A 15,093-nucleotide genomic window follows, 5' to 3' on the forward strand; every position below is an offset into this window, starting at 1 on the left:
AACATTTGGTTAACCACCCAACTGAGGAACTAAATTTAACCTTGCGTAATACCTAAGATGCAGTCACATCCCTAAAAACAAAAAACATTTGTCATAAGAAACTAGCTCCATGGTATACAGAAAATACCCGAGCCCTGAAGCAAGATTCCAGAAAATTGGAACGGAAATGGCGCTACACCAAACTGGAAGTCTTCCGATTGGCTTGGAAAGACAGTACCGTGCAGTATCGAATTGCCCTCACTTCTGCTAGATCATCCTATTTATCCAACTTAATTGAGGAGAGTAAGAACAATCCCACATGTATTTTTGATACTGTCGCAAAGCTAACTAAAATCAGCATTCCTCAAGAGAGGATGGCTTTCACTTCAGCAGTGATAAATTCATGAACTTCTTTGACGGAAAGATCATGATCATTAGAAAGCAAATTACGGACTCCTCTTTAAATCTGCGTATTTCTCCAAAGCTCAGTTGTCCTGAGTCTGCACAACACTGCCAGGACCTAGGATCAAGGGAGACACTCAAGTTTTTTAATACTATATCTCTAGACACATTGATGAAAATAATTATGGCCTCTAAACCTTCAAGCTGCATACTGGACCGATATTCCAACTAAGCTACTGAAAGAGCTGCTTCCTGTGCTTGGTCCTCCTATGTTGAACAAAATAAACGTCTCCCTATCCACCGGATGTGTACCAAACTCACTAAAAGTGGCAGTAATAAAGCCTCCCTTGAAAAAGCCAAACCTTGACCCAGAAAATATAAAAAACTATCGGCCTATATCGAATCTTCCATTCCTCTCAACATTTTTTGAAAAAGCTGTTGCGCAGCAACTCACTGCCTTCCTGAAGACAAATGTAGTATACGAAACGCTTCAGTCTGGTTTTAGACCCCATCATAGCACTGAGACTGCACTTGTGAAGGTGGTAAATGACCTTTTAATGGCATCAGACCAAGGCTCTGCATCTGTCCTCGTGCTCCTAGACCTTAGTGCTGCTTTTGATACCATCGATCACCACATTCTTTTGGAGAGATTGGAAACCAAATTGGTCTACACGGAGAAGTTCAGGCCTTGCTTAGATTTTATCTGTCGGAAAGATATCAGTTTGTCTCTGTGGATGGTTTGTCCTCTGACAAATCAAATGTACATGTTGGTGTTCCTCAAGGTTCCATTTTAGGACCACTATTGTTTTCACTATATATTTTACCTCTTGGTCACACAATTAACTTTCACTGCATTTCCTGATGATACACATTTGTACATTTCGATGAAACATGGTAAAGCCCCAAAATTGCCATCCCTGGAAGCCTGTGTTTCAGACATAAGGAAGTGGATGGTGGCAAATGTTTTACTTTTAAACTCAGACAAAACAGAGATGCTAGTTCTAGGTCCCAAGAAACAAAGAGATCTTCTGTCGGATCGGACAATTAATCCTGATGGTTATACAGTCATCTCAAATAAAACTGTGAAGGACCTCAGCGTTACTCTGGACCCTGATCTCTCTTTTGACGAACATACCAAGACTGTTTCAAGAACAGCTTTTTTCCATTCACGTAACATTACAAAAATCAGAAACTTTCTGTCCAAAAATGATAAAGAAAAATCTATTCATGCATTTGTCGCTTCTAGATTAGACTACTGCAATGCTCTACTTTCCGGCTACCCGGATAAATCACTAAATAAACTTCAGTTAGTGCTAAACACGGAAGCTAGAATCTTGACTAGAGCCAAAAAATGTGATGATATTACTCCAGTGCTAGCCTCTCTACACTGGCTTCCTGTTAAGGCAAGGGCTGATTTCAAGGTTTAACTGCTAACCTACAAAGCATTACATGGGCTTGCTCCTACCTATCTTTCCAATTTGGTCCTGCCATATATTTGTTTTTATTTAACCTTTATTGAACTAGGCAAGTCATTTAAGAACAAATTCTTATTTACAATGACTGCCTTGTTCAGGGGCAGTACGACAGATTTTTACCTTGTCAGTTTGAGGATTTGATCCAGCAATCTTTCGGGTTTCTGGCCTAACGCTCTAACCACTAGGCTATGGTCACAAGATGCAGGCCTCCATATTGTCCCTAGAATTTCTAAGCAAACAGCTGGAGGCAGGGCTTTCTCCTATAGAGCTCCATTCTTATGGAATGGTCTGCCTATCCATGTGAGAGAAGCAGACATGGTCTCAACCTTTAAGTCTTTATTGAAGACTCATCGTAGGTCCTATGATTGAGTGTAGTCTGGCCCAGGGTTGTGAAGATGAACGGAAAGGCACTGGAGCAATGAACCACCCTTGCTGTCTCTGCCTGGCCGGTTCCCCTCTCTCCACTGGGATTCTCTGCCTCTAACCCTATTACGGGGGCAGAGTCACTGGCTTACTGGTGCTCTTCCATGCCGTCCCTAGGAATGGTGCGTCACTTGAGTGGGCTGAGTCACTAACTTGATCTTCCTGTCCGGTTTGTCGCCCCCTTCGGGTTCATGCCGTGGGGAGATCTTCGTGGGCTATACTCAGCCTTGTCTCAGTTTTTGGCTGTAAGTTGGTGGTTGAAGATATCCCTCTAGTGGTGTGGGGGCTGTGCATTGGCAAAGTGGGTGGACTACCTGGCCTGATGACTCCTTGCGGTCCCCAGTCCACCTGGTCATGCTGCTGCTCCAGTTTCAACTGTTCTGCTTGCGGCTATGGAACCCTGACCTGTTCACCAGACCACCCTGACCTGTTCACCACCCTGACCTGTTACCTTGTCCCGGACCTGCTGTTTTCGACTCTCTCTCTCTACCACACCTGTTGTCTCTAACTCTGAATGATCGGCTATGAAAAGCCAACTGACATTTACTCCTGAGGTGCTGACCTGTTGCATCCTCTACAACCACTGTGATTATTATTATTTGACCCTGATGGTCATCTATGAACATTTGAACATCTTGGCCATGTTCTGTTATGATCTCCACCCGGCACAGCCAGAAGAGGACTGGCCACCCCTCAGAGCTTGGTTCCTCTTTAGGTTTCTTCCTAGGGTCCTGGCTTTCTAGGGAGTTTTTCCTAGCCACCGTGCTTCTACATCTGCATTGTTTGCTGTTTGGGGTTTTAGGCTGGGTTTCTGTACAGCACTTTGTGACATCGGCTGATGTAAAAAGGGCTTCATAAATACATTTGATTGATTGATTGACCATCCTTTCCATTACTTGGAACCAAATCACAATGTATGTTTCAATCTTCTGACCACTGGGTGGCAGTGTTGTTACATACCAATGCAGTCCTTCTTGTTCCAGTGAAGCTTGTATCCAGGTGGACAGGTACACTCGTAGCTGCCCTGAGTGTTTACACAGCCATATTTACAGCCACCGCGGTTTATACTGCACTCATCAATATCTGCAAAGGGAAGAAGACAGTTATGACCATGTATGTCTAGACACAGAGTCTAACACACTCATTTACATTTTAGCAGACACTTATCCAGAGCGACTTGGGTTAAGTGCCTTGCTCAAGGGCACAAAGACATATTTTTTACCTAGTCAGCTTAGGGATTCAAACCATCGACCTTTCAGTTATTGACACAATACTTTTAAACGCTAGGCTACCTGCTGCCCCACACTCAAATGAGTGGAAATCCAAGACACACCAAACGCATAGACATATGCACTCACTCACTCACTCACTCACTCACTCACTCACTCACTCACTCACTCACTCACTCACTCACTCACTCACTCACTCACTCACTCAGTAAACCTGGTTGCAAGAGAAGAAATAACATCAATATAACTGAGCTATCATGATAGATGAGGGAATAATTGAAAGAAACAAACGAGAATGTGTTCTGACAGCTGCAAATGAACAGAGTTTCTGTGAAGTCAATTCTACTGTCAGTGATCACTTCTACAGAAGATGAATGTGTGTTTTGGTAAACCAGGCTGATTGCTCATTTGAAGTCTAATCCAGGGCATGTGATATCACTGCTATGCATTTCCCCTTAGTCGAAACTTCAACTTCTCTTCCCCCAAAGCTCACTCTCGTTGGGAAGAAGAACATTTGGAGGGACTTTGCAGAGCCAGATAGGAGTAAATTATAATCACTTTTTAACACACAGAAACCAAAACCACTCAAACCATACAGGAACCAGATGGAGGTTGCCTAGGAACCCAGACAGAAAATGACTTTATTAGTGTGATGAGGGGGACAAGGCAAGGCAGTGTGGCTCGGGGCTGAGCGCTCAGCCAGGCTAAGTGACAGGGACACCAGCAGAGGAACACAGATAATGACAGTGATTGATGAGGTGGCCTGCAGATAGAAAATGTTCCTCCCTGTCCTGTACGGTGTGAATAAAAACAGCCTGCGAGCCTCCAGTGCTCTGTCCCACCATGGAGATGATGACTTCATCAAGAGTGTTTGGCTGGTGTTGAGTTGCCAGCTCCGCTCAATGCAAAGGAGATACATCCGTCTGTCAAACAACTTGTCTGAAGTCTAGCCTTCATGTTGAAGAACTCCATTTAAATAATAGAGAGCGGGAGATGGAGAGAGAATCACTTCTCTATGCCAAGCAAAGTTTATTTTTTCCTCTTATTCTTCTCAAGCTTGAAATGTGAATAGACTTTGAGTATGCTTTTATCAAGCCATATCTAGAGCTGGCTCTGTCTGTTTCTGTTTCGGCATCCTCAGAGGAAATCAACTCATGTATCCCAGAGGCCAATGTAGGACAAAAACATAAGGGGGGAGAGTCAAAGAGAGAAGTAAAAGACTTTCAGATTGGCATGCATGCTGACAATTGTATTGTGGCTGCTATCATCCGCTGGTGTCGAAGGCATTACTCCAATTCCAGGGGGGGGCAAAAAGAAATATGAAAATAAGCTAGCTCAGCCGGCGGCTCTTGCTTTCTTCAATAGACATCAATACCTATCATCTCCCCGACACGCAGACACACATTCTTCTGCTCCAAACTCCGGTGAGACTGAGAGGCTATAGAATAGGCTAATCACAGTTTGACTGTGAAGGTCAACAGTAGACAGACAGCACCACGTCTGTAGAGCATAGATCTAGGGCTCTACAGCATTGATCTAGGGCTGTTAGCTATAATGGGGTACCTTGTCTCAAAGATAGGTTCTTTGGGACCTTTCTTGTCTTCATTAGTCTACTCAATGCTTATCACGTGATTGTAACCGAGTCAAATAGAACATGTATATATACATTGTATCAAATATCAACCTGGTTTTATGTAAACAACATATTGATTCATTCAGATGGGTTTATCATGTACCAGACAGGAACATCTATCAACTCTATAGCTAGCGTGCCACCTCATATCACACCTCTCACTTTAACGTCACAGTGTAATTCTAACGTGATGTTTTCCTAATGGCTTGGAGGAGAACGTCTCAGTCGGGGAAGTCTCTCTCAGCCAGTGATGACAGGCCTCCACACTTTCCTTGACAGCAGGTCGCTGACCTTATAGGGGTTGTTTGGGGTGAGTCCATTGTTAGATTAAGCACCGAGCAGCAGTCTCTGGAGTGTTTGGGAGCTATGCTTCAACTGATAAGCTATGGCGGGGAATAACACAACCCTGGTCACTGCTGTAGAAGAGGAGGTGCAGGGGAAGCAACATAAATCTCAGGGTTATCAAACCGTTCTGATGGGAGAGAAGAGGGAGGGAAGAGTCATTCATCATTAGGAGGACTCTACAATGGCACACAGATACACACACAGCTCTTATGCCAGGCAATGTTCCTGTCCTCTCCATCCCTCTCACTCACACATATTACCACATTCCATGTCCTGGAAATATGCTATCATAACATTCCTGCCTTGGTAGACTTGTCAAAACGAACAAGAATGGAGAAGAAATAATTGCAACGTGTTTTGTGTGTGTATATAGGCTTTCTCTCTCTCTCTCTCTCTCTCTCTCTCTCTCTCTCTCTCTCTTTCTCTCTCTCTATTTCTACACCTCCTCTGAGAGGCCCTCAGGCTCTGGAGACGGCAGCAGATTCAGAGTTGTGATACACAGACCATGAAAGGGCCGCTGAAACAGCCTGATGCGCTCAAACGGGTCCCCCTCTCTCTCTGCCCTGCAGATCTGGCACACGCCAGCCGCCTTGAACACGAGACGGCCTACCTTTATTTCTACCACACTGGAATAGATCAACAACTTTACCACAGCATCATGCACATACCTCTGATAATAATTGTTTGTTTTAGTGAAACAGGTGGGGTCATGTGTGCTACTGTGTACTACTCATGTCACAAAAATCAAGTCTTCCTTCACCTCGGGATTGCTAGCATTAGACTCGACTGGTCTGGTAAGCAATATGAACAAGGGAGCCATACAAACAGGCTATAAAAAAACAAGTTGCTATAGAAGCTAGCTGCAGTAATGATCATGAAGATTCAAGTTATTATGGATAACTTAGCAGGCAGGTGTGGTTTCTAGAGAAAGTGAGGTGGACTGTGTGAGTAATGGTGTACAGACACGTTGAGAGGGGGAATAAGTATCACCTCACCTCCACAATGTGCCAGGCCGTAGAGAACATAGCCTTTATGACAGAAGCACTGGAAGCTGCCGGGGGAGTTGACGCAGGAATGGTCACACGTCCGGTCAAAAGAACACTCGTCAATGTCTGGGAAGAGAGGAATATACAGAGAGAAGTTCACATTATTCACTTACACAACTTCTCAAAACTCATTTGAGATTTTATAATAGAAAAAATAATTATATATATATATATATGAATGAATCATATATATATATATATGACGACTTGGATTAGAAATAAATTGCAATGGGACACAGCAAAATAAATAAATCATGTTTTTTAAATTGAATACCATTTTGTTTGGTATGAGACATTGGTTGCCAGTCTGAGCAGTAGCAAGACGGTTTCACCTACTGATAACAGGAGCTTTGGGACATTTTTCAATTCCAAAGTTACCTGTCAATCATTTCACTATACCACTGTTTCTTCCACTAAAAAATAACCATTTAATGAAACTCACTATCTCAAATGTCTTATTATTGTGTTCTGAAGCCAAGTGGAAATCATTTGTCTGAGAAGCAGTCTTGCTTATCTAGGAATGTGCTGTAACGTGAGACCAGAGGCGGGTCATGATTCTGTCTGTCTAAAGAATCTCTCCAGTCATCTTCCCTGACCCTGACCCCTGCCCCCCAGGCCCACCACCTTGCACTGGGTGCACGAGAATAACTTCCTGTCTGTTGTTACTTCCTCTTATCCTTATTCCCTGCTGGACTTTATCAGATAATTGGAACACCACTGGACTCTCATACATGTACCTCTGATATCACTCTCCATGCCTGTGAATAAAAATGGAGCCCTGACTGAGACCATTAAAATAATAAGGTGGAGGACATTTGGGTTCGGTAGCCTACTATCCAATGTTTAAATGTCAGCAATTACATATGTCAAGTCCAGACAGCGTCTACAGAGAAGAGAGTTGGGAACTGGAGAGAACGGGGCCTGGCTACAGCTTTACTGGAAATTTAATTGGCTAAATTGAAAAGGATAGAAAATGTAGGGAGGTTCCCAGGCATTTCATAGTCTATATTCTCCCCATCCTGAACTTTGTCTTACCTGGCTCTAAGGCACTGTCAGCCCAACATCAAAAAGATGATAATGGTTTGATAGTATACATTACATGGCAATTATAGGAATACTGCTAAAGCTAAAAAATACTGGGTTACCAAGAACAAGAAGGAAGATCTTAACTTTGTCAGCTGCAATATAGGGAGTTTTCTTTCTCTTCTTACCTCCTAGCACAGTGGACATCCCCAAATGTTCATACTTGAGGCGTAATCCCTTATACCATTGAACTCTGTCCAGCCTTGAGAGAGAAGTTACTAGTCTAGGGCTGTGTCACAAATGGCACACTATTTCCTATTTATTGCAGTACTTTTACCCGGGCCCATAGGGCACCATTATATGGGGAATAGGGTGCTATTTGAGACACAGACAAGGAGTTTTGGCAAGCCTCTTGTGAGAATACCTCCAGCCAAAGACGTGGGATTGGGTTGAGATTAAACAACTATTAAGTGATCAGCTTTCAAAAGAGTAGACAGGGTGTCTTCGGTGCTTCAGGAGGAACACCGGGTGATGTTGAAAGTTTCAAAAACCCCTAGAAGGCAACTTGGCATAAAGAGTAGATATTCATCCAGCTAAAGAAGTGGAAGTGATCCCCACTATGTTCACTTTGTGAATTCTTTCCCAATAACTTTAATGGAATCTTATAGTGTTATTGTTTAACACTGAGAAATGAGAGATGCTGAGCGGTTCGTTTTATGTATTACCACATTGGTTTATTATTTTGTGGCTAAAAAAAGCTAACTTTTACTGAGCTCTCAACTCCAAAGTCAAAAATAGAAATGTTTGTTTTATGTTTGTTTTTTGTTTTATTTGAAGGCACTCTTCTGGGATATTGGGATGCAAGCTACCATCTCAGGACTGGTGTTGACTGGGGACATGCTTTGCTGCTGGGACATATTCTATTCATCTCTGATCAATAGGATTCAATGGGAAGAAGCAACCTGCAGCGTATTGTACTACACTGTACAAAGCAAGGGATGGGTTTGGATGTGTCAGGATGCCTGGGACTACGGTCGTTGTTTACCAGCAGGTACAGTGAGGTATGCAGGGGTTGGCAGGGCTAGAGGCCCATGTACGTGCAAGGGGACACGGGACCAGAGATGAGGGACACACTGAAAGAACAGTGGCTGCTGTTTTTGAATAGAATACAAACAGAAACACCCTCGTCTTGCCCTTCAATCTGAACAATCGTACATTTCTGTAAGTGTGTTATTTATGGGGTGCCAGGCATATCGCCCCTACAGTGTAAGATTGAAAGAGACTGATGAAAAGAAAAAAGGTTTCTTTCGACAATCCTCCTCCGTCGCAGACCCACAGTGTCCCAGACTGGCCTACGACTCACCCCATCACCTCATCTCTTCCCCCCTCAGTTACACAAAATAACACTCCTTCAGAACAAATAGATATTACAATAGAACGGTGAAACAATGCCTGGCCGTGGCTGTTTACACAGAGTAGATAAGGCCTTTATCAGTGATGCTCCTTCTGAGGGAGACCTAGTAGGATCTGATAAGGGCACTCCCACCATGCCCTCATTGGGATCAGCAGGGGATGGGGGAGGACAGGGGGCAGGAAGGGGTAAGGAATGCCTCCAGGCCCTGGACCTGGCCGGGCCAGACATGTCACGTCTTGATTGATGGACCACGCGTGGTCCTCTGTCATCTGGGAAACACTGACTGTTCAAACCAAGATAAAAGGTTGTGAAGTTCAGTTTATATATCCCAACACTGTACTATGCACTTTCTGTACTGTAGTAGGTCTCTTTTTTTTTTTACAGAATGTTACAGCACAGCCACATCTCTGATAAGGCAGGACTTCTTTTGATTGAGTTTCTAGCTCTTTTATTCACTCATGACACTGGCTTTAAGTGGGTAGATGAGTGTTATTTGGCTTCATGCTCACCACATTTCCTTCTTCCTTTTTGCACCCCAAACTTCCCAATAACAATGGCCAGCCAGGCCAGATCTCAGCTAGCTGGGATAAAGCCCCTGCTCCAGTCACCCAGCGGGGCCTGAGAAAGTGCTGGCCACACACCGCTTAACTAAGAATGAGTATATTGCTGTTGATCTTAGGACATTGTCCACTCAAAAAAAGATATGCATGAAAAACACAGCTAAGAAAAAATGTCCAAGCAGTATATTCAGCCATAAGCCTGTTCAGCTGTGATACTCTGTTGCGCTTGTGGTGGTGTGATGTTTTGTCTGCTATTTGTCTGCTGCATATAAGATGTCACAGTTATTGAGCAAAAGCGAAGTGGCTGGTGTTGGGCTGAAAACCCCGAGGTTCCCAGGCAGCTACCTGTCATGGAAATACTGTACGGTCATGTGGGACTACCTAAACATGATATCTTGAAGGTCAAAACATCTAATTAAAAAATAGGAGGGGGAAGGGAGGAATCACAAGCACTAAAAAGCCAGTAGTCAACTAGAATCACACTATAGACCTGCTGAATCCTATGGCTCCCTTTCATGTCCCAGTCAGTCAGTCAGTCAGTCAGTCTGCCACCTACATGTAGATGCCACCTACACCTACATGTGGTATCGTGTGGTGTGGTGTAGTGTGGTGTAGTGTAGTGCAGTGTAGTGTGGTGTGGTGTGGTGTGGTGTGGTGTGTTGTGTTGTAGTGTCGTGTGGTGTAGTGTAGTGTGGTGTAGTGTCGTGTTGTGCAGTGTAGTGTAGTGTGGGGTGGTGGTGGTGTGGTGTGGTGTAGCATAGTGTAGGGTAGTGCAGTGTAGTGTGGTGTGGTGTAGTGTGGTGTAGTTAACTGTAGTGTGGTGTAGTGTGGTGTAGTGTAGTTAACTGTAGTGTAGTGTGGTGTGGTGTAGTGTGGTGTAGTTAACTGTAGTGTGGTGTAGTGTGGTGTAGTGTAGTTAACTGTAGTGTAGTGTGGTGTGGTGTAGTGTGGTGTAGTTAACTGTAGTGTGGTGTAGTGTGGTGTAGTTAACTGTAGTGTGGTGTGGTGTGGTGTGGTTTAGTGTTGTGTGGTGTAGTGTGGTGCAGTGTAGTGTAGTGTAGTGTGGTGTGGTGTGGTGTGGTGTAGTGAGGTGTGGGTGTAGTATGGTGTGGTGTAGTGTGGTGTAGTGTACTGTACTGTAGTGTGGTGTAGTGTGGTATGGTGTGGGTGTAGTGTAGTGTAGTGGGGTGTAGTGTGGTGTGGTGTACTGTAGTGGGGTGTAGTGTGGTATAGTGTACTGTAGTGTAGGGTGGTGCAGTGTAGTGTAGTGTGGTGTGGTGTAGTGTGGGTGCAGTATGGTGTAGTATAGTGTGGTGTGGTGTAGTGTGGTGTAGTATAGTGTAGTTTTGGTGTGGTGTGTGGCAGTGTAGTGTGGTGTGGTGTAGGGTAGTGGACTGTACTGTAGTAGTAGTATTGTGGTGTGGTGTAGTGTAGTGTAGTATCGTGTGGTGTAGTGTGGTGTAGTATAGTGTAGTTTAGTGTGGTGTGGGGTAGTGTGGTGTAGTGTGGTGTGGTGTAGTGTAGTTAACTGTAGTGTGGTGTAGTGTAGTGTAGTGTACTGTGGTGTGGTGTGGTGTAGTGTGGTGTGGTGTAGTGCAGTGTAGTGTGGTGTAGTGTTGCGTGGTGTAGTGTTGCGTGGTGTAGTGTGGTGCAGTGTAGTGTGGTGTGGTGTGTTGATGTGTAGTGTGGTGTGGTGTGGTGTGGTGTGGTGTGTGTGTGTAGTGTAGTGTAGTGTAGTGTAGTGTAGTGTAGTGTAGTGTAGTGTGGGGTGGTGTGGTGTGGTGTGGTGTGGTGTGGTGTGGTGTAGTGTAGTGTAGTGTGGTGTGGTGTAGTGTGGTGTAGTGTAGTGTAGTGTGGTGGGGTGTGGTGTGGTGCAGCCTAGCACAGGGGTGCCGCCGAGGATGTTGGCTTGACAACGCCTCACTCAACTGGAGGCCAGTTTTATCAACACCCTACTCTGCAGACAAAACAAACTGTTCCTAACAATCTCAACACTCACATAGTAGCCCCACTCACATACAACACAACATCACCCTCCTCCTCTCAGCTTGGAATATTCCCAAGACCATGTGACTGAGTTGGTTGTTGGGAAGTGCCACAGGAACATTAAAGATGTGTTTTCAATTCTCCCTTGGGTCATATTGTTTGTGTTAAATGTGAGAGGCCTTGGCTAAAAGCATCTGCAGAATGACAGCATTATCTAGATAAATTCCAAATAAGGAGAGAAAGTGCTAACCCCCAAATAGTCAGATTGATGTACCTTAACACGTTCTCAACTTCAATTACAGAAACAGTTGGTGTCTTTACAGTGAGTTGGACAGCATACACTTTAAATACCCATACTTGGCATAGATGTGCATGTTTAGGATGATGTGTTTCAATTGTGAGCCCAAGGCATGTCACTGATATGTACCAGCCTTGATCCTGATTGACCACATCAATACACTCATTTCCATAGTTCCATAGTTCTTGCCTTGAATTCTCTTCCCAGCAGTGCCAGATGTTTGGGAGGGAGATGGTTTCAAGACCCAGAGGTTTTTTAGACTTAGAGCACTTATTCCACACCTGTAGTAGTAGGTCTGCATGGCAAACTGTTTATTTGTTCTGTGGGTGGCTCCCCTGGCTCCCGCTGAACTACGGCTACCGCCGAATCTTAGAAACAAACAAGCTAGAGAGAGGCCTGGTTTGGCAGCTCCTCTCAGCAAGCTGAAGCCAAAACAATCAGGGAGGAGTAAGATGACTTATTATTATCACGACAATACTATTACCTTGCCATTCACCTCAGTAACAGGGTGACTAAACAACCTGCCTAACTCATAACCATCTAAATCTATGTCATTAGGTGAAGGGCACACAGAACAGGCGGTAGCCGATGATTGGATGGAGTGATGGGTTCCTACCTTGGCAAGTCCTCTCATTGGTCAGCAGCTTGTAGCCCTTCTTGCAGCTGCACTCGAAGCTGCCCACTGTGTTCCGACACACGTGGTCACATCCCCCGTTGTTCAGGCGGCACTCGTCAATGTCTGTGGACAGAAAACACATACAGCAGAGAACTCACTCCAATGCACAGACAGGAAGAGAGAGAAAGAACAAGAGAAAGTGCAGTAGAGAGGGCGAGGGGGAGAGAGCAAGAGAGAGAGAGCGAGAGAGAGAAAGAAAGACAGAAAGGAAGAAAGAACGAAAGGAAGAAAGAAAGAAAGAGAGAGAAAGAGAGAGATAGAGGGCAAGGATGTGGTGTGCGTTTGAGGGCTGAAATATGTATGTGTGATGGATGACTCTGGGGCCGAGCAGTCGGGGTGTTAAGTAGAGTACGATGATCCACACGGATGACTGGAGATCCATCCCAGAGAGAGAAGAGAGAGATGCACAGGGAAAGTGCATCAGGGATTTCTTCTTAGATCTGCGACGGGTATGATCTGGGTCTGTATGTGTTTAGAATAGATCACAGCTCTTACAGAGACAGCAAGGGGAGAACTATGTCTCAGCAGCACAGCCCCACCACAGCTCGACCATTCTTTTCATCGTCAATAACAAATCAATACATTATATGCCTCACCCGGGCTTTGATCGGGACTTGGACTGGCAAGTTCGATCAGACTAACTCTGAATCATCATTGTAAATGAAGCTTCCGGCTCTTGAGGGACAGTTTAGTACATCATCTGGTTAAAATAAATGCATCAGAAATTGAATAAAATAATAATTCTCTCCTGTCTCTCTCTTCATCTCTCCCCCTGAGAGGTCCCTTGCCCGCAGCGGGCCCCTGTTTTCTCTTGCCAGTGCTGTCTGAGGTTGTTTTCCTTTTCTTTCCTCTCAAACCAAACTAATAAACCCAATGTACTTATATCAGAGTTGTTAGCGTAACGTTATGAGTACTGAAGGGGAAGCAGACTCCTATTCTAGGCTTTTTGGCAGCATCAACAGTCTTGAGTTTCTCCACAGAGCTCTCTCTCTCTCTCTCTCTCTCTCTCTCTCTCTCTCTCTCTCTCTTTGTTATCATCTCCTTGAAAGGTACTTCTAATCTAAAACGTTCTTACTCCCATGCTATTGTTTGTATAAATTAAGAACAGCTTTTGATAAGTTGTGGGGATATCAAGCTATTTGTATTTGACAGCAACAACATATGGGTAGCTTGACAAATGGATTTGCTGCCAAAGCAGTACCCAGAAGAGCAGGGTCATTCGAATATATACAGTATTGAAGTGTTGGCATCATTAGACCTCAACTCTCCACTCTATCTCAATGTAAGAGCTGTGACAGAGGCAGAGGCTTCCGATGAGACAGAGGAGATGAGGCAGAGCAGGGTGGCAAGGCGCCACTGGGGAACCAGACAGCAGCAGTCCTACACGCCTCAACGAGCCCACAATGCATCTCTGATTAGAGTGTCAGGTCCCTGCTCTCCATGGCCACTGTGTGTGTGTGTGTGTGTGTGTGTGTGTGTGTGTGTGTGTGTGTGTGTGTGTGTGTGTGTGTGTGTGTGTGTGTGTGTGTGTGTGTGTGTGTGTGTGTGTGTGTGTGTGTGTGTGTGTGTGTGTGTGTGTGTTGGGGTGGGGCAGTAAGCAGTAAAACCTTAGGAACCAGCAAGATAGACCAAAAGGAAACACTACAAAGAATGAGTGGATAGTTTAGGAAGGAAAATAATGATTGACAGGCTTAACTAGTACTGTAACAGGGTGACTGACAGAATACTATGCTTTAGAACATGAAGGACAAAGTGTGGGTTAAGTCTAGTGATAACGCATTGTATGTGGAGACTGTATGATTGACAATATGAAAGGGGTGGAGATAATGTAATTGACAGGTGGATAGTTGCTGTTTGAGAGGATGAGTGGTGAGAGGTGAGAGTGGGAGACTGGCTTTGTGTATGTGTGTTAGGTTACCTTTGCAGGTCTTGCGGTCTGGCTGGAGAGTGAAGCCAACAGGACAGCTGCAGCGGACTCCGGTCACCGCGTCATGACACGTGCTGTCACAGCCACCGTTGTTCACTGCACACGTCTCTGCAGAGAGAAACACACATGCAGTACATCACAGTTAGACACACACACCGGGATCTATAGGTGGTGGAACTGATGCTTTTCATTATCCTTTTAAAAAGATGTCTATTATACAATGCAGTTCCAAAGAGGATAATACAAAGACAGAGAAGAGACAGGAAAGTGCTTCAGTAGTTTGCCTCCTGTGTGGAACAAGGGAAGTGAACAAGAGAGCACAGTTAGATAATGCAACACATGATACTATGAATGATAGAGGATCAGAGTACTAAGAACATAGTGTCGAGACATAAACAAATGAGTGTGTGCACACGTGGATGTTTGGCTGCTTTTGGGACAAAGTGAGTTAAACTCCCCCCACCCCCATTCCTCCCCCAACTTCCTCACAGGACATCAACCAACTCCTCTCATGAGGCCAGCAGCTCTTCCTCCAGACAGTTGAGGTCAAAATATATATATTTTTTACCCTGGCTTTGACAAGAGCTTCCAGGCATTTTGGGGATAAAAAAGCAATTTCACCAGGCCAGTTCGTGCGTTAGCCTGATTGATTTGAAGAATGGAGGTCATTTAGTCAG

The 15,093-nt window shown here is 44.6% G+C and overlaps 1 protein-coding gene across 4 annotated transcripts in view; it reads right to left on the reverse strand.

Annotated features, from left to right (window-relative positions):
* Window positions 1–15,093, reverse strand: part of LOC112221974 (signal peptide, CUB and EGF-like domain-containing protein 3) — a 101,276-nt gene that overhangs the window by 10,601 nt on the left and 75,582 nt on the right. For all 4 annotated transcript variants that reach the window (XM_042303873.1, XM_042303872.1, XM_042303871.1 and 1 more), the window contains 4 exons: window positions 14,408–14,524; window positions 12,430–12,552; window positions 6,482–6,598; window positions 3,240–3,362 (listed from right to left, as the gene is read on the reverse strand). In XM_042303873.1, the coding sequence (XP_042159807.1) occupies window positions 3,240–3,362; window positions 6,482–6,598; window positions 12,430–12,552; window positions 14,408–14,524 (480 nt within the window). The remainder of the gene's footprint in view (window positions 1–3,239; window positions 3,363–6,481; window positions 6,599–12,429; window positions 12,553–14,407; window positions 14,525–15,093) is intronic.

The sequence above is a fragment of the Oncorhynchus tshawytscha genome, linkage group LG22, assembly GCF_018296145.1.
Source record: "Oncorhynchus tshawytscha isolate Ot180627B linkage group LG22, Otsh_v2.0, whole genome shotgun sequence".
Taxonomy (NCBI): Eukaryota; Metazoa; Chordata; class Actinopteri; order Salmoniformes; family Salmonidae; genus Oncorhynchus; species Oncorhynchus tshawytscha.